Raw genomic sequence first — 27,820 nt, forward strand, 5'->3', positions numbered from 1 at the left:
ATGGCACTCAAGAACATCTTATTAAACTTTAATTATTTTAAATTTACATTTGAATTAGCCAAATATGGCTAGTATACCGGAAAACAGATTTAATAGTCATTATGTATCAATTGGCAGGTCACAACTTAATTTTGTTTGGGTTTTTGGTGACCCGTTAGGGAGGTGTGGGTGTAAATATTTTTATAGGGCATAAATATTTTTAGAATTTTATGTTTTTATCAACAGATCAAATTTAAATTATTTTTAACTTCTGGTTAAAATTGTATTGGGGGTCAGTCATTATTCATGATATACATTATATTATAGAACTGAAAAGACCTTCAGAGGACAGGTAGTTACGCTCTATCAAGTACAATGTGTGTGACCTGTTGCATAGAGGGCAAAACAGGCATATTGGGTAATGGCTCACAGCTGGACTTTTGAAGTTAGGAAGATCTGGAATAAAGTATTGGTTCTGCTATAGAGTAGTACTGGGGTCTTAGGCAAGCTATTTCACCTCTTCCTCAGTTTCATCCTTTGTAATACATGTAGGACAGTAACAGTAGCTTCTTCATTGGGTTGGTGAAATAATCAGATGAGATCAAGGATTGAAGAACCCAGAACAGTGCCCTGTCACTGAAATCATCACTGTTACTATTATATTAAAATTAATAATACTGCATGAGGAATGTTCTAGCATACGCTCTATAATCTGACTTAGTAGAAACCATTTTATGACTCAGCATGGGAGGGAGCTATGCATGTGGTTTGGGACATACCACTATTATCCAGAAAACGTAAGTTAGAATCTGGTCTCTACAACCTACTAACGCAGCAAGTGACATATGTAGTCTGCGCCTCACTTCCTTATCTGAAGCATGAGAAGAATATTTACCTCTGCAAGTTGTTGAGAGGATAAAATACGCAAAAAAAAAAAGCTTTGCTCATATAAAAGATACTGAGGAACGACTACTTCCTTCCTTCCATCTCTTGGGTCAAAGGAATTACATGCTTCAAAACTAAGTTGTCAGGATTCAGGGGTAGAATCAAGAGTAGTTTCTCTGAGAGTTAAATTATGGCATTCATGAAAAATTAATGAGCTGAAGAGTAGAAATAATCTCAGACTGATAATGTCAGAGGAGCCATGCTGGTGATGGTGACATATCTGCACATGTGAAAAATACCAAGGGCATCCATCTTTGTTGAGCATGGAATGCTGAAATATAGAAAATACAGGAGCCCATGAGATAAATTTTGATATCCTCAAGAAGGAGTAAACCAAATAAACGCCTCATCTGTTTCCTGCACCAAGGGTTTCCCTCTCACAGAGACAGATGCAAACAATCTGATGCCATTACACGTTATTATCACTCCACCTAGATGGCAAATAGGTTTCACGTTACCTGCCAAGTCCTAATGAATTGCAGTGGAGGTTCTATAAGGCTGTGACCTCAGCGGGGATGAGTGCCATGATTGATTAGCCCTGTCTGCCACGAGTCAGGAGGAGGGCTGGGACAGGGCACCTTCAGAACTTCTGAGTGTAATCCAAATTTCATGTATCTTTTCTGTACACAGAATAACCTGATATCTAAGAGTCCAGTTCTCTTAATCATTATATTTCTGGCTTGTAAATTATTCAGTTGGCATTCTAGTTCATTGACTAGTCTTTTGTGAGCTTAGCTACTCCAACTGGGCAGCAGCATCCATTCTCAGTAAATTGACAAAGTCAATTTTCTGAGTCAGTAATTTTGATAAGCAAAGCCCACACTATGGTAAATTCACAAAGGTAAATCTTATGTGACTTCTCAATAGCCAAATGGAAGGCTGGTTTTCCTGGTAAGAAAATAACTCGAACAGATACTTCCTTTAGACTTCAACAAAGACTGTTTTTATTCAGTTTCATCATTTCCAATTTTCATATTTTGTCTTAATTTTTTCTTCATTTTCTTAATTTTTCTTAATTTTTTCTCCACAGATCTGCTCTTGCCAGTCTTAGACAATGTTTAATTCTATAGGAAAGCTCTCACCATCTCTCATTTTGAAGTTTAAAACCAGCGAGAGTACTTGGAGTAGAGACATTAGTTCTTTCTCAGTCTAGGATTTCATCAGCCTGTCAACATTAATCAGGTCCTCCCCTTCCTTTTGATTCTTCCACCTTTCTTTCCCAAACCCAAATCAACTGAGTCATAGCCCATCTGTGACAGCATCAGTCCTTTCTCATGCCCCCACACCAGCCTGATGAAACCTGTGCTTTATCATTTTACCTTTCGAACATTTGCCAACCGATTCATCATCAAGGACTCCTCTCGGTCATCATCATCATCCAGGTCCAGCATGGGCATTCCAAAGGGGTCGATGATGCTACAGCACCTGGAACCTTCATCTCTTGGATCAAAGGGGTCCACGATTATGGGCTCTGTTCCTTTTATTTCACAGCGACAGAAGGGACAGCCCTGGCCGTCCGACTCCTGCACAAACAACAACAAAAAAAATGTGATTGGTCTTTGTTCAAATAAAACAGTGCTGAGGGGCCAATGTTCTTCAACTATAAGAAGAAGTTGCAAACAAGAGGTTTTAGGGTAGGAAGTAAGAGTGAAGGAAGATCTGTCTTGAAGAAGTAATAGAGCAGAACAGAGAGCCAACAAAATATATGATAAATGTTCAGTATCTCACATTTTCAAAGAAAAACTAAAAAAAGTTTGATTTGCCAAAGAAAAGGAGCCTAACTTTATTTTCCTGAATGTTCACTTACAATTGTAATGTATCAAAACTTGAGAGTTCTATAGAAAAATGGAAATTGAATCATTTCCCCCTTTACCAAAAGGCTCCAGTGCTAGTGAAACATTCTATAAAAAGGACATTTTGAGGACACCTGGGTGGCTCAGTCGGTTGAGCCTCTGCCTCCGGCTCGAGTCATGATCCTGAGGTCCTGGGATGGAGCCCCGCATTTGGCTCCTTGCTCAGTGGGGAGCCTGCTTCTCCCTCTCCCTCTGCTTTCTCTCTCTCTCATGTAAATAAATAAAATCTTAACAAAAATACTTTAAAAAAAAGAAAGGACATTTTGAAAAAAATTCATTATAAATAAAGTAGTAGTATCAATTAAACAAGCCATTCTGGAAAAGTTCCTGTGCATATAACTATGGCTAAATATTTCCATTTAATTGCCTAGGTATTTTAAAATCTTGTTTTTATAATCAGTGGGAAAAAAATAAAGTAAATTGACATCTAGGAACCATCAACTGTCCTGAGAGCCTATCATTCTGACCCAGCTCATTTGGAATATAACACCAGGTGAAATATTAAATTTTACCCCTCATCTTGCTTCCAAACTAGATACTGCAAAAAGATTTGTGTAATACTTTTAGGCCAGAAACTCATTTATTGGTAATTATTAAAGGTTTTGTCTACCAATTCCATTTCTCAAAACTCACAATTGGCAAGGAAATAGAACAAGATTGTTTCCTCATCCTGCACATAATGCTGCCTTCTAGAGTAGATGGTATATGATACTCACCACCATATTTGTTTCTGCATTTTACCCTAATTTTAATCGTGTGTTATTTAAAAAATAGTAAAAAGCATAAAATCATTTTAAGGCAGAAATGGAATGAATTAAAACCATTTTAGAGATGAGACAAGGGATGCAAAGAGAGCTAACATCTTTAAAAGAACCATTTAGTACTTAACTCAAGACTGTCCCACCCACTTGGTATGATGGGAAACTGGTTATCTGCAAGCCCTACACTGATGCTCTGACCAGCAGTGGAATAACACTTCTGCTCTTCCCTCTCTGGACAATTGCTGGGCATCCACTCAGGCAGAGCCTGTGGTCGCTGGTTATTCTTTCCCAAATATCACTCAGATGAACAAAGTGAACATCTCCTTTTGCCATACATATTGTCAAAAAAAGAAAAACAAATGCTCTTCGCACTAGTTAATGAAAAGAAAACACAACATTCCCTTATACATCTACTGTTAGATAATTTGGGAAAGAAACTTGGGATGGTAAACTAGGTGAACTAAGGTGGTGTGGAGAAATACAGGCAGGCTGATAGAAAATCTTTTGATGTTTACTGCTACATATGTTTACGTTGGTGGGCTTCAAGGCAACTTAAAGATTTTGTGCCATCATTTTACAGATGATAAAACTAAAACTTAATTCTTTTGTATGACATTAACATTTCCTAACACGGGAGTAAACATTTAAGGAAAGCTAAACCTTTCTCCCGTCTTTTGATAACAAGAACATTAAATGCCAAGTGCACTGTCGACATAGGTTATCATCTAGATAAAATCCCCTTATCATTACAGTCAAAAGGGATCCATATTCTGTGCCTGTGATAGCATTTTCTTACAGATCTACGTGAAATAATTTCAAAGATAGTATATCTGATATATAAGAGCAAGATGGGAAAGAGCTGATGTTCCCTGGGTGTCTTCAATGCACGAAGGATGGAAAGTAGTACTCTGGGCTCTAAGTAGACACATCATTCATTCATACATTTAAAAAAATTATAGAAAATTTCAAACATATGCAGAAGCAGAGAGAAAAGTGTAATGAATCTGTACGCACCCAACTTTAACAATTATCAATTCCTGTCCAGTCTTGTTTCATTGATACCTTTACTTGCTCCCTCCACCCTTGGCTTATTTTGAAGCACATCTTACCTATAAATGTTTTCGTATGTGTATCTAAAAACAGAAAATCATTTAAGACCTAACTAAAGTATAATTACCGTTAACTAAAAATTAGTTATCTAATTTTATCTAAAACATTAAAGTCAGTATTTTTTTAGCACAGTGCCTGGAATGTTTAAGTCACGGTATTCAGCTATAAAAGCTTCTCTTAGAACTTCCAAGGCCAATTTGCTATCTTTTCTTGGTTAAGGATGACTTCCAGTTTATGCCATCCATTTCATGAGAGAAGGTAACTGGAAAGATGAGTTTGGAAAAGGGAAGAGGGGAAGGGCAATAATAGCATCTTGATGGCACCAAGGAAAAGACTAGGAATAGTGCATCTATAACTGAAGTTAGTTTTTCTCCATCTCTGCTATCTGAAAGTTTAATACTGTACAAATTACTGATGTATGTTAGAGTTGTGGGTTTTAGGAATTTGGATCAGAGAGCATATTTTCTGTTTAGCTTTATCTCTGTTGAGAGTTCACATGACTCACTAAATTAATAACAACAACAAAAAATCCTCCCCAAAAGCCTGAGTTGCAATGTACACACACTTTGATTTGCAGACATGGATCCCACTGAATCTGTCTCCCTAATGGTATTTACTCAAATATGACTTTACCCATCACTGTCTCTGTAAACTGACTACTGCCATATGCAAATTAAGTTTAAGCATAAATTCTCGAATGCCACTTTGGTACTCTGCTCTAGTTCTGTCAGATGGTTGATTGAATACACATGAAGAATGTCTTCAACAGACATATAACTCATCAGGATTGTGACTCAATAATTAACATAATGTTTCCGTCAACATATACTTAATGCAAGATCAAGGAACATATGTTAATAAAGAACAAAGACCAATAAATAATTCCTTTCCCAGTCCTCAACATATTCACATCCTGAGAATGTTAAGAGGAAGTACTTGGGACTCCATCCGTTCTAATTGATTCAGTAGATTTTACTTCCTCGAATAAGAAATCCTTCCAAACCAAAGATACAGAAGTTATCAGTGAATACTACACTCATCTGAAACTAAACTATGTAATATGCTCATGACAAAATAATTCAGACTCATATGCCAACCATTAATACTGTTAATGATATTAAACATAAACATAACTTTAGGTAACCTGAGAACAAATTAACACTTGACTGAAAAATAGAAAAAAAAAATTCTTTAACTTCCCAAATTGTCCAGTCCCCAGTCACATGCTACATAAAAATCCAAATAAATATCAGTATCATATCATCATCATCATCATCATCATCATCTTGCAATGGGTCAGCTTCTATATTCTTTCTGCTTAAATATTGTTCAGATGGATATTACCTCTTAAATAGCTTCTTTAATTTCTTTTTAAGATACACATTATATATAGTACAATTTATTTGCTCTCAGGATGATTATTATTAAAGGTCACACTTTAAGGTTAATCACTTCATGGCTTCCCATCTATTCAATATACGTGGAGAACCCTGAAAAATAACTAGGACTTCCTGAGTCTCATTTTGGAGTGTATTTTATATTTTTTACTGTGTGTGTATCTATGTGCTTTCTGTATCAGTGACTTCTAATTTATATTACTTTGCTATATTTCACATAGATTTGAAGTTACCATAAATCATTTCTGTAAAGCATGGAACAATTATAAATAAGTAAATAACTGGAAAAATACACACCTATACTGAGAATAAATCGGGTCCACACTAAGCATTTTCAGAGCACAATATTTCCTACAGAAATTCAATAACTTCTTGTTAAAACAATGAATGAGGATAGTTAATGGTAACCTTAGAAAGAGATGGTTGGTTTTGGTGCTCTTTTATGAGGAGCAAGGTAAAGAAGATGTTGGTGAATCTAGATTCTTCTAGTTTTAATTTGTGAGGCCCACAAAAACAGCAAATCAGAAGAGCACAGACATTGTGAATCAGGACACGTGAATCAGAATCCCACACCTACCAATTACAGCTGTGTGACACTGGGTAAGCCATTTCATCTTATTTGTAGGGCATAATGAGGGAATGTACAGTTTAAGGGGTATTTCACAGATAAAGATAAATTAATTCAAAGCTTTCAAAGTGCTTGCAAACTGTGGCATAATTACTATAAAAATAATTTCAAAAGCAAAGAAATATAATCAGATAACTGAGGAAACCTGCCTTAGCATCTGAAAATAATTCACATATCCACAAGAATTCCTATCTTATAATGAAATGCATACAATTCTAAAACCACAGAATCACCACTGTTTATAAATTAAGAATATCAGAAATAGGAGACAGCTTTAAGTGATACTATCAGTTACTACCATTAGGAAAAATACTAACTAAAATTTCAGGCACTATTGTAAGCACTACCCATATATTAACTAATTTAACCCTATGAGGTAGGTACCATTATTATCCCCCTTTCACCCATTAGAGAGTGGAGAGTTGACATAATTTGATGGAGGTCATGAAACTGAGCAGTAGTGAGCAGGAAATTACATCCAGGAGGCCTCATGAGCCTAGTCATTCCATCACTAGCCTACCACTATCCTACACTGTAACATAAGGATGTAGTGGTTCCTCAATATCAGATTCATAACCTAGGTTAAAATAAAAGTTTAAAAACAGCTGTCTAATACTGATCATTCAAAAATGAAAAAAAAGTATTTTGTTCAAATCACAAATTTCAAAATTAAATAAACTACTATAATCAATAAATATCGTTTGCTCTAATTGAAAAGTTGCAGCTTTTAATAGGAAGATGAAAAACTTGTCCTAGTAATTAGAGTATTCCTTGGGATATATTTTTTACATAGTAAAAGCTTTTGAAATATTTGCTGCTAGAGCCCAATTTAAAATGTTAATGCATGAAGTTTATGCACTTGCATTCTAAAGATGCTTTATTTAATGGAGTCAACTTTTAAAACACCTATGGATGGCCTCTGTTAGAGCCAACCAAAAACCTTTCCCAAGTGCCAATACCTGCTACTGTCCAGGCACATCACAATACAGTCAGCCCGAATTTAACACAGTCAAGCATCTGCTCCACCAGATTTTTTTCTCCTCTTTTTCATTCCTATTGTCATCACTGTCATTCATGAAATAATTGTAACATTTTTGGATGACTCTGGTAGCCCCTACATTACTCCCAAAGTGAAACAGGAGCTCCCAACATTTTATTTCATCTCATTTATACAAAAAGACACAATGTGTCACCAAGGACAGAAATACCAATTTATAACTATCTTAAAGGCAAATATAATCTTCTTATTTGTAGTACTAAGGTTAAAAAATTTCACTGAGGCTAGAATGTGAAGGTTGGTTGCTTTTGAGGGAAGATACAGTAAAAGATTATTTCTTTGTGCCTTAAATGTGATGATGTGAGCTGGTTTCTCACCTCTCTTACACATTTATCTCCTATGGTGCTCTCTAAATACGGACATCCATAAATCTCTTAAATCATATTTCACATTAAAATCAGAGCTCGGGACACCTGAGTGGCTCAGTTGGCTAAGCGTCTGCCTCTCTTACACATTTTTCCCCAAATGGTGCTCTCTAAATACGGGACATCCATAAATCTCTTAAATCATATTTCACATTAAAATCAGAGCTTGGGACACCTGAGTGGCTCAGTTGGCTAAGCATCTGCCTTTGGCTCAGGTCATGATCCCGGGGTCCTAGGATCGAGTCCCACATCAGGCTCCCTGCTCAGCAGGAAGCCTGCTTCTCCAACTCTGCCTGATGCTCCCCCTGCTTGTGCTCTTTCTCTCTCTGACAAATAAACAAATAAAATCTTTAAAAAAAAAATCAGGGCCTTACTGATTTTCATCTAATGACTTTGTGAAATTTTATTTTGAACATTCCAGATATCTTTCTTTTAAATCATTTGGGAAAAGATGCAGAAGAAATAATCACAGGAAGAAATTAATTTTATTTTTGACTGAATTAAAGTCCTTGGCAGTAATTCAAAACAAGGCTGCATATCCAATTGACATATGTATATCCATTTTTATTTTGAAAAGAAGATGTAAAGAATACAGTTTAGAATTTGTGCCATTCGTAAGCTCGGAAGCCACATTCTAGATTCCTGGGGGGTGAGGGGAACACAGTATGAAAACAGTTCCTCACTTTACACCTCGTGTGGTTAAGCCTGCACCATCACGGCTGTGCAATATGCTACTACAAAAAGATGTGGAGGAGTTCTGGATGCAGAAGAAAAATGTTTTGTTAAGAAAAATGTTTTGTGGGGCGCCTGGGTGGCTCAGTTGGTTAAGCGACTGCCTTCGGCTCAGGTCATGATCCTGGAGTCCCGGGATCGAGTCCCGCATCGGGCTCCCTGCTCAGCAGGGAGTCTGCTTCTCCCTCTGGCCCTCCTCCCTCTCCTGCTCTCTCTCTCTCATTCTCTCTGGCTCAAATAAATAAATAAAATTTAAAAAAAAGAAAAAGAAAAAGAAAAATGTTTTGTGGAATAGTGAAGAAGTGAAAGAAACTGCGAGTTTTATTGCCAAGGATAGAACAGGAATGTCACACCCAGAGTGATACTGCTTCAAAGAATGTCTCCAGAGAGGTGATTATTCAACTTATTTCGTATTCTGCGCAAACTCTGGCTTGCTTATTCAATTTATTAAATAACACAGATGTTTCAGAAGGAGAAAAAAGTATCTGACACCTCTTGAGAGGCATGACTAATGGGCTATTATGACAGAAATGAAAGGGTAACCACTTGCCGAACAGCTAACTGACACGGCTACTATGCATTTCTTAGGGTTTCCGTTAATTACATAAAATTTCAGTTTCCAATGAATTCAATTAAACCAAAGTAGGGCAACAAGTGGAAGGAAAAGTTGGTGAAGAATGACTTGCTAAAAATGCACACTGGCTGAACACATAATGTTTTATGGTCAGGGTTTAATATTTCTTTCCTCCTGGACTCTGACTGATTTATCAGAGCTTCTTGGCAGACGTGCAACCTTTAAAATCCTTTTCCAATCAGCATGCCCAACCAAAGTAGTAGAAAGTAACAAAAGATGTCTCGAATCCATAATTAAATTTGAAGGATAACAGGATGTTCATTTTAAGTAATGATTATTAATACATGCCCCTTTATAAAACTTTCATATTTAATTTTAACTTCTGGAGGGTCAGGCCTGGGTCTTAATGGTGTTCTTCCTAGCTCAGAGATTAGTACAGAACCTGGGACACAGCAGCTGCCCAGGAATGTTTCCTAAATATATGGATAAGTAAATGGATTTGAGACGTTGTAGAATGATGGATAAAACAATCCATATCTGCTCCCACCAAGTAAAGTAACAAATGATCCCTATGCCTAATTAAGTTTGAAAACAACTTTTTCTCTATAGAAAAAATAAACAAGCATATAAAGCAAAAATAATGGTTTTAAAGTCAGAAAATAAGGACTCTAGCTCTGTGCCAGTTTGAATAAAGAGAACATTGAAAAAGAGAGACATATTGCTATGTGGCATCATATCCAGACTTCAGAGTCATACAAAGTTTCCCACTGCATTTACAAGTTTAGATACAATCTTTGACAATATCCTGCAGAACTATGGAAATGTTCAATAATTGTTCTTTTACTTCTCATATTCACCATGGATTAGGTGAAGTCCTGTGAGCAGCTTATCAAGGCCATGATGTGAGGCTTTTAGTATATCTATGGTTTGTCAACTGCATTTTAACTGGATTAACTTTATAAGAATTTTACTTTTATTAAGTAACAAGGGCATTTTGCAATAACATGCTTAAATGATTGTCAAACACTGCTATTCATATTATATGAAAACAGCCAAAACGGAACTGTTGGTTGGCAGGAAGCACCACTTTGTGAAATCTATATGTAAAGGTAGAAATATTCATGTTATCCCAAAGTGGAAATGTTCAAAAGCTGATGCTTCCTTTAACTACTAAGATCCGAGTGAATTAGAAAGACTATGGAATATCACTTTGGAATTTGCAAACCTTGGCCTAAGAACAGTTTTCTTCAGGGTAGAGAAAACTTGAACCAGGGATCACCATGCAATGCTTATTGGTGTAAAAAAGTAATAAAGAGAAACTCAGTTTTACTGCCTCTAGCTTACTGCCAGTATTATTGCAAGCGATAAAAGTAAAATAATGTGGCTCAAAAATAAGTGGACAAAATCAAAATGTGAAAAGTTGAAGGGAATCATCCAGCAGCTACTGAATGGAACAAATGGATCTTAGGTTTAAAATTCTTAGAATTTATTCTCAGATCTTGAGCATAATAAAAGGTCTTTGAAAAAAATCATAGGTACTTTTTTTTTTTTAAATCACAGGTACATTTTAAAAGAAAAATGAAGAGAACTAAAACATCTGATCTACAATATCAACAATTTATCTATCTATTTAGCATCTTTTTAATGTAATCTTGAGTCTTCTTGTCTTTACACTATCTAGCATACAGTCCATAAATATTTACTGAGTACCTACCACTGTGGAGGCAGGTGGCATGCTAGAAGAGAGGGATTCCAAACTAGGTTCTTGAAGAGAAACAGGTAAATATGTATGTTTACAATACAAATACAATGAGGTAAGAGTTTACAGGGACATATACAAAATGTATCAGAAGAATATTTATTAACTGCAACCTGTCTTGTGTGGGAGGAATTAAAAAATAATGCTGAAATAATGCTTTTGAACATTTTTCATTAACCTATATGCAAAATTCTTTGAACACATTAAAATAATAACATTATTTGCTAATAGCAGAAGTGTGATTTGTATTTCAACCTTCTGAGTATTTTTGCATTTGTCATTTTTTGCTTACTCCTTCACTTAGTAAACCACTACTTTATAATGACCTTCTCCTGAAATTTTACTCAAAGACTAAGTTTTCAGTGCTTGGTAATTTACGCACTTCCTCAATTTCTAAAAGTAAAACTGAGAAGTACTTCAGAGTAATAAGGAAAAAAAAAGCGAAGGTTAACAATTTACAAATATGATTGGGCATGTCTTTACATAAGGTCATTAGACCAATACGAAAAATCATGAAGTGAATCAGGGAACTGATCAGCCACTGTCAAGAGGAACTGTACTATTTGGAGAATGCACAGTAATATACAGAAAAGTTGTGGTGATGTAAGGGACAAAGGATTAACAACACAGCCTTGGCAACAGAGAAACACTCCTGGTCTTTGGCACATAACGTACCTATTTACTGCAAAGAGTTCACGAACTTGCTAAATAAAATGTGTAGTATTGTCCGTGAAATTTTAGAACATAAATTTCTCTTAAGAAGTATACAAAAAGTAAAATAAATAAAATCTGCTTGTTTTATATTCAGTCATACTCTTTTACTTACTCTGGGCTGTAAGGTAAACAGCCATTCTGTACGATGCTTTAAACAATAATCTTCAGTAATCAAAGGTTTCGCCAAACTAATGGAAGCTTCTGACTTTTAACCCACTTAATTTCCAAATACTAGGTAGGTATCAAGTTAAAGATGCCAAGTCCTGCCATATGTACATATGTGTATGTTCCCAGACTGAGGCCCCAAGAGTAGAGGCCAAAGACATAGGCCATGTGTGGGGCCAAAGAGTACTGAGAGTTTGTATCAGCCTAAACTTCTGGTGTGTTTAGGGGGAAATACAAAGTTTTTAGCCTCTCCGTACCTATGAGAACCATACCACCACCCAGAAGTCATAAGTCAATCCAAAGGGGTGACAAACACAATTGGCCTCTATTTATCCCAAGATACTGAATGGGTATCAGGTAAGGCAAATCATCATAACAGTCCCATCTGTCAGTCGGGCACTGAGTCAGTATCTCTGCAGTAGTTTCTACTGATTGATGTGAAATACACGTGCAAACATAGTTCTCTCTTCTACCAGAGTAACTTAGTGAAAGTCATTTATAAAAAGACATTATTAAGTGTGCAGAACAATTAACACAACTTACATAGCAATCAAGTGCCTATACGGTGAGAATAAGTTTGCTGATGCCACACCGAGCATCCCTCTCCCTCCAAGTTCTCCCTTTACTGCACAAAATTCACCACCATCATGAAGGGTTTATAAAGGGAAATTAGGGCATGGATATCAAGGAAAACCTAAAGTAAAACATAAACCAAATGCATACTGGAAAAGAGAAGTGTAGGGATATTGAACAATTTTTACTGAGGTAGGAAAGATATCTGGGAGTTCAGAAATGATGCTGAAGGGGCGCCTGGGTGGCTCAGTCGTTAAGCGTCTGCCTTCGGCTCAGGTCATGATCCCAGGGTCCTGGGATCGAGCCCTGCATCGGGCTCCCTGCTCCGCAGGAAGCCTGCTTCTCCCTCTCCCCCTCCCTCTGCTTGTGTTCCCTCTCTCGCTGTGTTTCTCTCTGTCAAATAAAAAAAAAAAAAAAAAAAAGAAATGATGCTGAAAACATAAATCAGGGGCGCCTGGGTGCCTCAGTAGGTTGAGCATCCAACTCTTAATTTCGGCTCAGGTTATGATCTCAGAGTCCTGGGATCAAGCCCCTCAACGGGCTCCAAGCTCAGCAGGGAGTCTGCTTCAAGTCTCTCTCCCTCTCCCTTAACACCTCCCCCTGCTCACATGCTCACTCGCTTTCTTTCTTTCTCTCTCAAATAATATTTTTTTAAAAAAAGAAAGAAAAGAAAACAAAAGTCAATTGTAATTCATTTCTTCATTCTTCCTCTTTTTCTTCATTTCTCAAATCTCCCCAAAGGAAGAAGTAGGTCTTTTTCATAAGATCGTGAAAATGTGAAAATCATTATATTTTATTACTAAGTAATGAGCTCAATAGCACCAGTGCTCCTGAGTCTGCATTCTCCCTGCCTGACCCTCTAAGGCTTTCCTTCCTCAAGCAACGCAGAGGTTCTGGGTTGGACAGAAGATCAAGGACTGAGACAGCTCAGGAATGGGGCAGGGATGTCGATTATATACTCAACAGCAAATTTTTTAAAAAGGTTTGAAAATTTAATTATTTGCTTTCTAAACCCCATCAATAATGACTTCAATAGTGACTGTGTTAAACAGCAGTTAAAAAAATGACTTGATCAAAATATTCTGTGAATCCTTTCAAATACTCAAAACTGGAAATTTGTCCAAAGACCCATTTTCAAGCCCCCAACCTCTATTACAGATAAAGAAATATAAGAAAACCCTTGGGGAAACCAGTTATTCTCTAGGTCTTAGTCTAAAACATTAAATCAATTCATATTTATCGAGGTACAACTACTTATGACAAATCTTAAAATTAAATTATACATGCAAAAGAAACAAGATAAAAAACAGCAAGAAAAATGAAATTATATAAAACAGAAAATCAAACACATGAGGTTTTTTTTTAAACTACTCCTCAAAGAAAGCACTTAACAGACCATTTCCTGAATCATTAAGATGAAAAAAACTGCAAGGAGAAACAGTAACAGGGGATATAAACCTGGATCATACCTGCCATGCTGTGAGGCAAGAGGTGCACATCAAATGCCCACAAGGCTCAATCTTGACATCTTTGTCGTTCTCAGCACAAATTTTACACAGCTGAAAAGTGGAGCCCATTTCACAATATAATTCATATTGTTCCTGGAATTTGGGAGGGGGAAAAAAGGCAGTGTTAATGTATTCCTAACATGAACTCTTAATATTGAATTTTTTCAAATACAATGACTTACAGTAAATTCCTCACACTTGATCCTGTCAGGAATATGTTGCCACTTAGGACATGTTTTAAATTGTTAATCACAATTTGGACATTTGAGCTTTTATCTGCAATTGTATAAGCTTTTTTATACTTTGCATTATTTAATGTTTTATACTGTTCCTTTAGGAAGGGACTTGCTTCAATGGTGACTCAAAAGACAAAACTTATGGTTTTAAAAGAAAATATAAATAACTTTAGTTTCTTTGTAAGTGCCACATATTCATCTAATTTTACCATAAAATTGCAAACACACATACATACTTATACACACACACACATATATATGACTCTGACTGAACACTCAATTTTATTTTTTAAATACCTTTAGAAATTCCAGAACAGAAGAAAGGAAGAATTTGCCAAGCTCTTCCTGCATGCTATGGACTGTGTTCCACATTTATTATGTCATATCATCTCCAAAGCATAGTAAGACATATTGAATTAAAAAAAATAGCTGAGGCTCAATAAGTTTAAATTGTTTTCCTCAAATTCTATATTAAATCTCTAAATTGCATACTCTTTTCCCAATACAGCACTGTCAGGAAAACTAATCACTTCAGCAACCAAAAATTGTTTTATTAAACATCTATTCTCTTGATATACTAGTTTTGAACATTTTGACATAGTAAAATTCTTGGTGTCCAAATACTGAAAAGATCTAGGTCACAAAGAAGATATAAATATATCAGTACGTGTAAACAAAATATAAAAAAAAGTTAATTAATAGGGATACAAAGAAAAGGAATTATGGAAATAAAAATTCATTTAAATAAGGCAATGTTTCAGTTAATAAGTGTCTATTAGGTACCTGGCCCTTGGCAGGATAAATAAACGACAATATTTAACTGCTAGTCTACTAAAAGATCTTATAATCTTGGTGAGAAAAAAAAAAATACATATATTTATATACACATATATACACAAAGATACACATGCGCATACACACATTCATATACAAATTGTGTCTACCATGAAGTATGTATGTGTGACTGTTTAATTTTTAAAGAAATTAAGAAAAAAGACGAGAATGGATCAAGATGAAAAATAAAGAAATCTAAAGCAATTAAAAATATATTGTAAGTCACTGAAGTCTTTAAAATAATAGCTAAGTATTTATATTGTTATGACATCCAAAGGACCGGTTTGCAATTATTAAAAAATTACAGTGAGCTAAAAGCACGGATGCAAAACTCAATGGAACCTAATGGGTAAGTTATTCAAATATTTATGATAATTTAATGGAATGATATTACTCCTGATTATGTATTTTTAAACCATGGCTTTATAAAGGGGAACTTTCTTTTGTGAGTGTCCTTTTACATGTATTAGAACATAAGGAATCACTACATAATTAAAATAATGTCAATTATATTTTATACTGTAAAAACTGTCCATCAACCGTACATATGTCAACAAATATGTTTCACATAATAATACCAAGATCACTGGGACTAAATCTGGAGAATTTGAAATAAAATAAAATTATCTCTTGTCTTCCCCCAAATCTACATTTTCTGGTTTTTATTTGATTTTTATTATTTATTATACAAAGCACAAAAACATATAAATTATAAAATATTTTAAAACTAGAGTATATGCAAAACAAAATATTCAGGTTCTCCCTTTCATCTTCTTCCTAATTCCCCAAACCTTCTTACCTCCTCAGTTAAGTACTGTTACCAGTTTGGTATTTTTAATTGTTATTTTTAAAAATGGTAATTTCTTTCTTTCTTTCTTTCCAGAAACTGAACTAACATAATGTAACTTTACAAAATTAACTGTTACATAATTGAGCTTCTTAGTAATGGAACTTTTTTACATAATAAAGATGCCAAAGTTCCCATGTGAATATGTGGAGCTACCTTCCTCCTCTTAATGACTTTACAGTATAATGCAGTATGAATATACTATGGTTTACTTAACCTATGATTAAATAGTTTATAATTTTTCATTTTAGGAAAAATGCTGAAGTGAAACCCCAATGTACAGATCTTTCTTTGTATATGTGAGTGATATATACAGAATCCAGAGTCAAAAATGTTTTTATTTAGATTTTGATAATTACTATTACCCTCAAGAAAGGCTTACCAAGTTACACTGCCATGCAGTCTATGAGGTTGCCAACAACAGATTTATAAGAATATAATTATTATCTTCAATACGCTTCAAGTACCCATTTGACTCTAAAAGCTAATGCATATTATTATTCTAATCTTCTTTGGCGTTTACTAAATCTATGGCTCTCTCTTCATATCTATTTACTTACCTATGAATTTATCTATCTATCTGCATAAATGCCAATATTGTATTGGAAGCAAGAATATTAACAGAAGAAATTTTTATTCAAAAAATGGAGACAGTATTTTTTTCAAACACTCTTAGAATTCCTTAAAGTATCTTCTGCATGAAATACCTATACATCCTTTTAGCTACAGTATAAGAGGATGCTTTTTATTTCAAAAGCATTAGATACTTAACAATTATAAATGGGTTACCAGAAATTGTCCTTACCTGCGTAACTTTTATATGGTCATGGGGTGTGGGTTCACATAATCCAGTTAAATCAGGATTATAACTCCTCCCATCAGGATAAAGATAGCTGTATTATAAACATAAACTTTATTACCATAAATACACGTTTTTTAATTGCATTTAAGATTATTTAATCTGATTCTTCTATATTCAAACCCACATGTTGAAGTTTCCTTTTTATGTAACTTATATCAAGAACCTTTGCTACCACTGTTTCCATAATATTACAAGTTACTTTTAGGACATTTAAAATTTAGAAATCATTTTCATATAAGAAGTACATAATGAATATGGACTCAGCCACTAAGCAACTATTTCCAATTAAATATCTTTACTATAGGTCCTTTAGGTAAGTTAAACATTTATTTTTCTGGTCATTCATGGTCTATTCCAAAACACTTTGAATGTACACCAATTTGCAATGATCGTGTCTCTCATGTGAAGCACAGTTAATGTTACCTGCATCATTTTACACCATGCTTAATAACACCAGAGAAAAACGGAATTAAAGCCCACAAGTTTCCTATAAAAGTTATACAAACATCTCCATGGTTCCTGTTTCTCCAGTTTCCCATCCTCTGTCTTTCCATCTCACCTTCCAGTCACCCCTACACACACTAGTCTACACACACGCTGACACACACACGTACACGCATGATTAAAGAAATTAGAAAATGTTACAATTATATGCTTCATTTACTTCAAATCAAACTACAAACACAATCATTTATAAATATGAGGTTCCACTGTTACAGAGAATTAAAATAAGAACTAAAGTTACAGCAATAAGGCCATCTTGTTAAAAGCTTTTATTCATTCAGACACTCCTTTAAAAATGAAATTTATTGTGTTAGGAAATACCTATTTTAGATTTTTAAAAATGGTAATATTACTGTTGGATAATGTTGACTGATTAAGTTATATAGTTAGTTTTGTTTGGTAGCTCTCTGTTCTAGATGGCTTGAATGAAAAATTCAGAATATACTACTACTGTGATCAATATTTTTAGGGGCAAAACTATACTAAAACTGTTCTGTGAAGTAACAAAAAATATTTATTCTTAAATAGTCCAAAATATGTTCATAAGTGTTAAAATTTACTAGTAAAACTAGAAAAAAAATGAACTTAGAGGACAGACGATTCTCATAGGGTAAGGAACAAATCAATAGATCAGTGAATTTTTTTTTTTTTTTTTTTTACAATTTAGGAAAGAGAGTTGACTACATCTGAAATGACAAATTTAGAGTGTTTTCGCAGGGGTGGGTTAAAGTTCTACAAATATTAAATGAAGAGTGCTAAGTGAGAGTTGGTAAGTAGCTTTCTTTTTATACCCTAAATAATGGCCAGTTTTAAAATTATTATATAACATTTTGCTCATCACACTTAAAAAACATGTAGAAATTCTATGAAGAATTCAAACCTGAAAGATTATAAAAATGACAATAAGGTTGCTACAGGAAAGGTTGAAGGGTCTATCTAATGTATAAGGGGCAATTCGTTATCACTATCCTCAGTAAACAAGGGTGCTACTGATGAGACCCTCCTCAATGGCAGGAAAGGAATAAACAATCTCAGTTGGCTGGTTATGGAAGTAAATTACCTATGTCATACTAAATTGAGTTAATTAAGGAAAGGACAGCTGACCCTGATGATAGCTGGACCAGATAATATCCTGTGTTTTACTGATCTTAGGGGAAAAAAAAAAACATCTAATAATATCTATTTTAATATAATCTAAAAATCTGATCTAGTTTTAAATAATAAAATGTTAATATGACCTATTTTAATGTACTCTATCACTACAGTTCAAATTCAACTAATTAAATGCCTCTGAAGGGGTGTTTGTATGTATGTGTGTGTGTGTGTGTGTAAATATTAACATCTTATTTGCATAGGAGTTCAGAGGCTACACTACTGACTACAATATTATAATTTGTTTTTTTTATTGGCTTTTAAAAAATAGATGGAAGGCATTATGAACAATAAAAATAAGCTGTATCAAAATTACTACATGTACAGATTTGCTCGCTCATAACCTCTATTTATAAAGTAAAACTTTACAGCACACTTTCTTAAAAACAAAATCCTGTAATCACAGTGAATCAAAAGCTACACATATGAATCTCAGATGCATTACAAGTAAGTTATAAATAACTGAGGATAGCAAATTTATATTAAGTTAAAAACACAGAAATACAAACTTGTTACCAGTTTGCCATACAATTCTTACATAATTATTTCTTGAAAGCTCATAATTTATAAAAAAAATGTTTTTCTTCATATATATCCTAGCACTTTTTTTTTCTTTTTTGCAATTATTTTAGAAAAGGTGTAACTTAAATTATTTTCTCTTTGCTAACTCTTGTGGGCTTTTTCCTGCTAGGTTTCTATCACAATCTGTGCTGTTAGCAAATAAGGGAACATCCGTCCCTGAGTTACTGAGTAAGGGAAAAGGGCAAGAAAAGTGAGCATGATGATACGACAATAGAACAGAACAACACAAAAAAGAGAACAAAAAGATGAAGGGAATGTCACATGACTAAAACGAATGAGAGATATTTACTAGGAAGGCCCCTATCAGATTGTCTAAACTTTGTGGAGAAAAAAAGTCATTCTTACTCTAAAAGACAAAGGAGAACATACTTATTTTTAAATTTTAAAAAAGAATAGCTTAGGGCGCCTGGGTGGCTCAGTTGGTTAAGCGACTGCCTTCGGCTCAGGTCATGATCCTGGAGTCCCGGGATGTAGTCCCGCATCGGGCTCCCTGCTCGGCAGGGAGTCTGCTTCTCCCTCTGACCCTCCTCCCTCTCATGCTCTCTGTCTCTCATTCTCTCTGTTTCAAATAAATAAATAAAATCTTTAAAAAAAAAAAAAAAAAGAATAGCTTAAGTTAAACCGAATTCAGCTCTTAACATATAATTCTGGAATAGGGTTTGAATATCAGTGTGACCAAAAGAAGAAAGACACAAAGAGAAAAAGCGGGGAAGGGGTAAGAAAAGGGTAAGAAGAAGAAAGAGAAAATCTGGTACTACCGGTCAAACAAAAAGGAAAACTAGCAACATGAGGGTTACACGAAGCAAGAGAAGTTGGTTATTTTAAAGAATTATCTTTTTAATAAGTTTTTTCATCTATTTTAAACTCCTTTTAAGTGCTTTTTTTTTTTTTCCTGTGAAAAATACAAACTCATGTTCTAATCTGATGCTGGAATTTACTGGCTGTCATATACAGTTTAAATCAAACCAGTTACCTTAAAATGTCTATTTTAAGAGATGAACGATAAGAACTAAGGAGCACTCCATTCCTCAGTCTTGAAATAGGCCAGATCATCAGCCTCACTATCTTTTCTCTCCATCGTAAAGCAGTGTCTGTCTTTCAAACTGGTGAATAATAAGCACCCTGACTCCCATTTCTCATACTCACAATCCTTCCCTGCTGCCGTCAATCAGGGCTTGAAATAAGGGCTTGTTATGCGGGATGGTCTGTAGGATATTGCCGTCCCCTGTCACATAGCCGATGGCCCACTGTCCCAATCTGGTGCAGCTTAACCGGAAAATGTAGCTGTAAAGCGTGAGAAAATGATGTTTAGTCACAAAGTGTATGCTAACTACTAAACAATCTGTTAGACTTTTTTAAAGTCAAGAATAAACGGAATCATTTAGAATATCTGAAATAAGTTTCTTTCTTCTTATTTTAACACCATTGTCCTTCTCTGTTCATTGATCCGTAAAAGCAGCACTGACAGTAATCCCACTTAAACACCTCCAGGGCTATAGGACAAAAGAACTGAAGTTTATCTACTTCAATATCAAAGGATCTACTGCCATCCCCATCAGCGGGTGCTCAGTATGAAACAGGACAGAAATCGTTTTTGGAAAGCAAAGTCAAAATTTAATTTGTTCACTTCAGAGAGCAATTGAGTCAGTTTCTACTATGGAATTCAATATATCACTTTGTAATTTTAAAATTATGCATTTTAAGTTAATGACTTGTTTAAAAATAATATATTTTTCTTTGGAGCATTCCAGCCATTCATCTTTAAATGAAAGATCAAAAGAGCTGAACTATATTAATGAGAAGACAAACTAGATTAAGCACATGGCTGCCACCCAACCCTGTCCAGTTCAATGTCTTACAATAGGAAATTAAAATAGTTCAAAAATATAAATCAAATTAATGAAAATGACAAGGAGACACTGACTTGGTTTTAAATTCACTGTTATTTATTAATATAGCTATCTGCTTGTTTCATTTTAGATCACTTATCTTTATTTAAGTGTATTGCACTCAATCTTGCCATCATGATAACCGTATCTGGATTGTATAACCCCTTAAACAGATCAAAAGTAGGTCAACAATCTGTTGGCTATATTTGAGTACCCTGATTGCTCTACATACGTGACAGAAATTGATATATCCTAATGTACATTAGTTACTTATGAACCAAGTACTATAAAAATAACTTTGCAGAATAAATTAACATACATAATGGCTATACAGTTATTCAATTTAATTAACTTGTGTATTTAGTACTGCAAGATGATTTCATCTTTGAAGAAAATTGGGTTCTTAAAGAAAGGAAGAAGTTGTGATTTTTAAACAGTAAGAACTTCATACTTGTTTTAGAACCTTTGGAAAGGACTCTTCAAGAAAGTCCTAAAATGTATTCTCCTAGAGAGCCTGAAAATAGGCTATCAACCTGCCAATAAATGGAACCCTTAATCAGAATCATAGACAAAATAATTCCACACAGACTTCTAGCTGTCAACTGGATCCCCCCAAAAAGCAAAACCTGAGAGATTCAAATGTCCTTGCAACAGGTCCTACTATTTTCTGTACCAGGAAGCCAAAGAGAAGAAATGCTTTCCAAGAGGAAGAAACTATTCCGCAAAACAAATATTTATCAAAATCATTTGATTTGTTCACCGAGTTTTCCTAAACTTTATGTTTTAAATACCACATCACACTTTAAACATAACAATTTACCACAGACTGACCATTTCATCTTTGCCAAAAACTCAGTAGAATAAACTGTTACAGGGCAAATTGGGAAGAAAAGGAAGAAAGACATCCTTTTGGAGGGCACTGTCCTTTTATTAAGAGAACTAGTCCAAAAGTGATGCGGCCTGGCTTTTGCTCCCAACAGTGTTCTCTCCCAACATTATTTATCTCCAGAATCTTGAACAAGAGAACACAAAATGGACTCGGTTTCTTAATTTTGCAAATAACTTGTGTTAAATTTGTAGGATTGTGTAATTCCAAACATAGCACATCTTTCAAATCATACTCCAAGAACAAGAAGATACTTTGATGCCAATCTACAGAGTAGAAGTTATGGAAAAATCTGGTGTGAGAGATCCTGACCAAAACAGAATGACTCATGTAAGCCACTGTCAGCATCTCAATGAGAACCAACTCTCCTTAATCTAAACAGTAGACTTCAACAGGAGCCAAACTGTTCTCTGTACCCACTACCTTCTTTTTATATACCACATAAATTCGTAAAAATAAAAAAAGATGGAAATTTTCACTGTGGCAGAGAAAAAGGAATCGACAGTATTGGCTTATACTAGAAACTACTTTGTTAAAGGACAAACACCATTTGCACTACAAATCAGATAAAAATGGCATTAGAAGAAAAATGGAACCTTAAAAAAACAACCAAATTCATTCCTGCAATGAAATGACTCCTGTTGAGTGATACAATGAAATCAGTGTACTCATGGATGTTGGGACGGCATCTCCTATTAAAATGTCACTGTAGGAGGGGCGCCTGGGTGGCTCAGTCGTTAAGCGTCTGCCTTCAGCTCAGGTCATGATCCCGGGGTCCTGGGATCGAGCCCCGCATCGGGCTCCCTGCTCCGCGGGAAGCCTGCTTCTCCCTCTCCCATTCCCTCTGCTTGTGTTCCCTCTCTAGCTGTCTCTCTCTCTCTCTCTGTCAAATAAATAAAATAAAATCTTAAAAAAAAAAAAAAAGTCACTGTATGAGGAGGACAGGTATCCATTGTCACTGCTGTCATGCCCTGCACACTGCTTGCCACAGCACAAACACCTACTATGTAATGCATTTCTAAATGGCACATGGGGAAAATGTATGAATGAGGAAAGAGATTTTCTGATCCCAGATTTGTCATTAATAAGGTATGATTTCTCAGCCAAAGCCACAGGGTTCACCAAACAGCCAACCTCTGAGTTTCACCTAGTTTTATCATCTGGAAAATAAAACATAAATTCTGAAGCTACAAAGAATGACAAGGTATTATGGAAGAAATTCTTAAGGACATGAAATTGGTTGGATTGTAACAATGGGCTTACATGTGTTTATATATTTATATGTGTTCAACATGTACATACATGTACACTTATATGTACTTATATTTGTTTATATTATATGTCATTATAAGTGTTTACCATAGAACCAAATTGAACATCTTGAAAAATACCCTAAAATAATGAACATGAAACTGATTTATTTTGTCTTTAGCACAATATTCAAGTATTCAAATATACACATACAATTTTATATACAAACACAGGTGTCATGAAAGAGACAATGCTAATACCCTCCTTTAGTTTGAAAATCAGAGCTCTGAGACTTAATGAATTTCCAAGTTTATCAAATTACATGGTACCATATCCTCTTTCACTTCATGAATACAGAGTTTCAGTACAAGTACAATGAATGGATTAAAAGGATTCAATTAAAAAGTACCATTGTGGTCTATTAGCATTTCCTTCCCTCCCCCCCCAACCCCCATGGGTGTTACTGATTTACTTAAGAATGGACAAGAGAGGACTTTTCATCATTAGATATACCACATAATATTGCTGCTGAAGTCTTACCTTCCAGGTTTGGTGCTATATTTCTGCAGTCGTGCTTTAACTTCATCATATGTGAGAAATGCCATGTAACCCGGATGTGTTACAGCTAAGAAATTCCAATTCCGTAAAATAGAGCCCCAAGGCTAAAAATACGAATAAATGAAAAGATACTATTTAGATAATATCAACTATCAATTATACACCAACCCATCACTTAATATAGTTACTGAAATCTCCTAGATATTTTTAAAGCGAATATGAGCTTCTGTAGCTTAGGTCAACCTTTACCATTTAACAGTAAACATGAAATACCTTACTCTCTTTTTGGAGAAATATTAGGCAGAAAACAGGATAGGATACAGAGAACAAAAAGAAAAACTATATACTTTCTTCACAAGTTCTATTCCCAATACAGCATTTGTGGTAATTTTGAAACATAAAACACATCACTTTTCTGTTCAAAACCCTCTAACTTTGAGTAAAAGTCAAAGTCCTTACAAATGGTCTAGAAGGACTTTACAGGGTTGATGCCCAGTTCCCTTTCCTCCCCATCTGTTGTGACTTCTCCACTTTCTGCCTCTTCTCCAGGGATGATGGCTTCTTTGTAGTGGGCTTGAACACAAAGGTACTCCCCCACCTCAGAGGCTTTGTATTTGCTGATGATGCCTCTACCAGAATTCTTCCTCCAAATAGCTAAGTGATTCCTCTCCAGTGTTGCTTCCTCAATGAAGCCTTCACAGACCACTCTGTTGAAAACTGCTAGCTCTCATCACATTCCTTACCTCCCTTGGTCTGTTTTGTTCACCACTGTACCTTTAAGGTATCTAATTTTATAGAATAAGAAGCCATACCATGGGATGTAAGTGATTTGGCACCATTTATACATTAACCAGAAGCTACACAAGAATAAGGAACATGCCTGTCTTGCTCACCAAAGGGATACCAGCACTGATGTAGTCTCAGAATACAGTGATCAGGGAGGTGTAATTGTTGAAGAGCTCCTCTAACTAGTCACTTGTCTAAAAGGCCTTGACTCCCAACCTACCATTCTTTCCATGGTAACATACTACTCTGCTCACATTTGGCTAGTTCTTGCACAATTACAGAACGTTTATGATTCAGTAGTAAGTTAAAGATCTTGCACAGAAATACACAAAGGCACACAAACAAGTTTGTACCATTCTCTCTTTCATGTGATTAGTTACCCCTCCAGTTACCATGGCAAGAGAAAAAAAGGCAGTCAGTGATAGACAATTTTGCTTGAGGGTGTGAATGAATTGTCTCGGCCATATTTTTAAGGCTGAAGCTGCATTTATTCCATGGACTTGGCGGCATACTCTATCTGATGTGCCAGGTTATTAACTCATATCTTCTACAGAAAAGAAGAAAAAACGGTATTTTATGTTGGCAAGTAAGAATTGTTGAAGTGGTCATCCTAGACATGATCATTGGTAGAGGGCTCCTGCTTTTGAATGTTTTGAGACTTGTTCCTCATTATTGTTAAGCAAGTTTTAGATTCACAAGGCAGAATTCTTCAAGGATTGTATCTCTTGAGATGAGGATAACAAGGGAAAGAAAGATTTAGTAATGAAGAGTTCTTTAACCTTTTCTGACATAACAAGAAAAATCTTCAGGGTATTCCCCCAGCACACTAAAATATCTAATTGGGCAGAAAGGAGCCCTGGAGAACACAATTATGAGAGGTTCTGTCTATGTACTTGGGGGGAAAGAAAAAAAAAAAACATGTTTCTAATTTTCTTCTAAAATCATGACTAAAAATTACATAAGCAATACTTGGAAGAATATTAGCATATGTTTTTTAAAAAACTGAGAAATAACTGCTAGTATAGGAAATGGGTTTTGTTTTGTTCTACTTCCTCATCTACAAAGAACAAGGATGGAGAGAATATAACATATTTGGGTCACTTCCATCAAAGTCTACAAAAACTAATGGAAGAGTTGTTTAAAAAAGTGCTGCACTTCATGGAGAACCAATGAGCAGATCAGAATACAACTGAAAAAAAAAATGAAATTGGAGTTTTGAGCCAACTGCTACAGTATTAAGCAACCATTTCTTGGTACATAATCCAGAGGGCCAGCTTCTAACTACAAAAATATTTGTGTAATAGAAAGAGTCTGTGTACTGTTTTTCTTGTGAATGCTACCCACAGTCTGAAACACATGGTAGTTACGTGTTTTTCGTTTTTTTGTTTTTAAAGGATTTTGCCAACTAATGGCTTAAAGAAGGCAAAATAAAATGCTTTGGAGAATAAGATTATTTTCGCATTTGTTTTTAGACTAAAGGAAAGGTTTTCACACCCACCAACACAAAATTATTTAGAGATTCTTAAATGACTACAGAAATTAATTGAGTGAATGAAGGAAGCTATTCCCTCCATTCTTCCAAAATACTATTTTCAAGAATAGCCCTTTACTGACTTAAAGCTTCTGCTGGAAGAGGGGCCCGGACTGCTCTGTCTAGATCCGCTCTCTTATTCCTTGCTATAACAGATGACTTTCCTCTTCTTCTTTTGCTCTCTATTCCACTGATGCTATATATTCCATAGTCATGAATATATTCCCCCAAATCACACATTCCTTATGCCGCCACCCAGGAGCCCCATTTCTCAGCAACCCCATCGTCTCTAGTAGTGGGGAAATGGAAGGAGAAAGGGAGCAACAGCCCCAGGGAGAGGGAAGAGAGAAGCAAAATCCCCCTCTTTCTGTTCCAGGACTTTAGCACCTGCCAATCCCAGCATCTCTGAACTACCTGGAGAGGAGAAAGAGAAGATTAAAGGCAGAAGAAAGAGGAAAGGAGGAAGGTAGCTACTGCAAGATTGTTCCAACATCTTCCTAGTATTTGTTCAAGTTCTGGCAGAATGTCAGGATAAGGGAAGAGAGGAAAAGAACGTACCTAGTAACCAGACTTGCGTTCTTTTCTTCCTTTCTTTCATTTCCTAGACAATTCTCAATTTTATCTCCTAGTTCCCGCTGATGACTTCTTGCAACCCTTATGCTAGTTCTCTGTTGTCAAACCGCAATCTTTTTTTTTTTTTTTAGATTTTATTTATTTATTTGACAGAGAGAGACACAGCGAGAGAGGGAACACAAGCAGGGGGAGTGGGAGAGGGAGAAGCAGGCTTCCCGCGGAGCAGGGAGCCCAATGCGGGGCTCGATCCCAGGACCCTGGGATCATGACCTGAGCCGAAGGCAGACGCTTAACGACTGAGTCACCCAGGCGCCCCGTCAAACCGCAATCTTGAGCATGTACCTTACTCACTTTCAGAGCCCATTCTGCTAAATACCCCACTCCCAACAATTTAGAGGTGAGAATTCATTGCTAATTCACCACCACCACTGTGCCTGCAGAAAAATATATATTCATGCAGTTATAGTATTCATAAAACACATTTTTCATACAGAATGCATAATTATAACTTAAAAAAACCTACTACTCAATTTTTAAAGTTGTATAAAATGAAAGATCAGTAAAAGTTAATTTTAAGGCACATGTATGATTAGTTAAAACATCTGAGTAATGAAACCGAAAGAAGTGAAGAATCACAGAAGTATATAGGAGCTAATGAGAGTTCTTTAGCTACTTCTGTAATTTTGAGTTTTGTTTTGTTTTTTTTTTTTTATTTGAGAGATCGAGAATGAGAGAGAGTACATGAGAGGGGGGAGGGTCAGAGGGAGAAGCAGGCTCCTCGCTGAGCAGGGAGCCCGATGCGGGACTCGATCCCAGGACTCCAGGATCATGACCTGAGCTGAAGGCAGTTGCTTAACCAACTGAGCCACCCAGGCGCCCTGTAATTTTGAGTTTTAAAAGAGACTAGGCATGTTTAATTTACAGGTATTTTTTTGGTTTTGTTATCTAAAACTTTTCACGGTAACTCTACTTAAAAAGACTCTTTTCCTCTCCCATCCCAGCGAGCATAAATAAGACACACGTAAGTTAGAGTATTAAGATCACCTGCGCTGTTTTAAAGTGAAACAGCTTATAAGAAAATATGTGCACGTTAAATAACAGTTTGGGTAAGTGTTCAACCAACATTAAAGTGCCCTCATAACTTTCATATATAACCCAGGCATTCTAGCATTTAACATCCGCACTAAAAAGTCATCTAGGCCGCCCAGA

At 35.5% G+C, this 27,820-nt stretch overlaps 1 protein-coding gene across 4 annotated transcripts in view; it reads right to left on the reverse strand.

Moving 5' to 3' along the window:
- CBLB (Cbl proto-oncogene B) overlaps positions 1–27,820 on the reverse strand; it is a 222,459-nt gene that overhangs the window by 78,074 nt on the left and 116,565 nt on the right. For all 4 annotated transcript variants that reach the window (XM_021692313.1, XM_021692316.1, XM_021692315.1 and 1 more), the window contains 5 exons: positions 23,704–23,825; positions 20,284–20,421; positions 16,843–16,930; positions 14,082–14,213; positions 2,244–2,447 (listed from right to left, as the gene is read on the reverse strand). In XM_021692313.1, the coding sequence (XP_021547988.1) occupies positions 2,244–2,447; positions 14,082–14,213; positions 16,843–16,930; positions 20,284–20,421; positions 23,704–23,825 (684 nt within the window). The remainder of the gene's footprint in view (positions 1–2,243; positions 2,448–14,081; positions 14,214–16,842; positions 16,931–20,283; positions 20,422–23,703; positions 23,826–27,820) is intronic.

This window comes from Neomonachus schauinslandi, chromosome 1 (genome assembly GCF_002201575.2).
Source record: "Neomonachus schauinslandi chromosome 1, ASM220157v2, whole genome shotgun sequence".
NCBI lineage: Eukaryota > Metazoa > Chordata > Mammalia > Carnivora > Phocidae > Neomonachus > Neomonachus schauinslandi.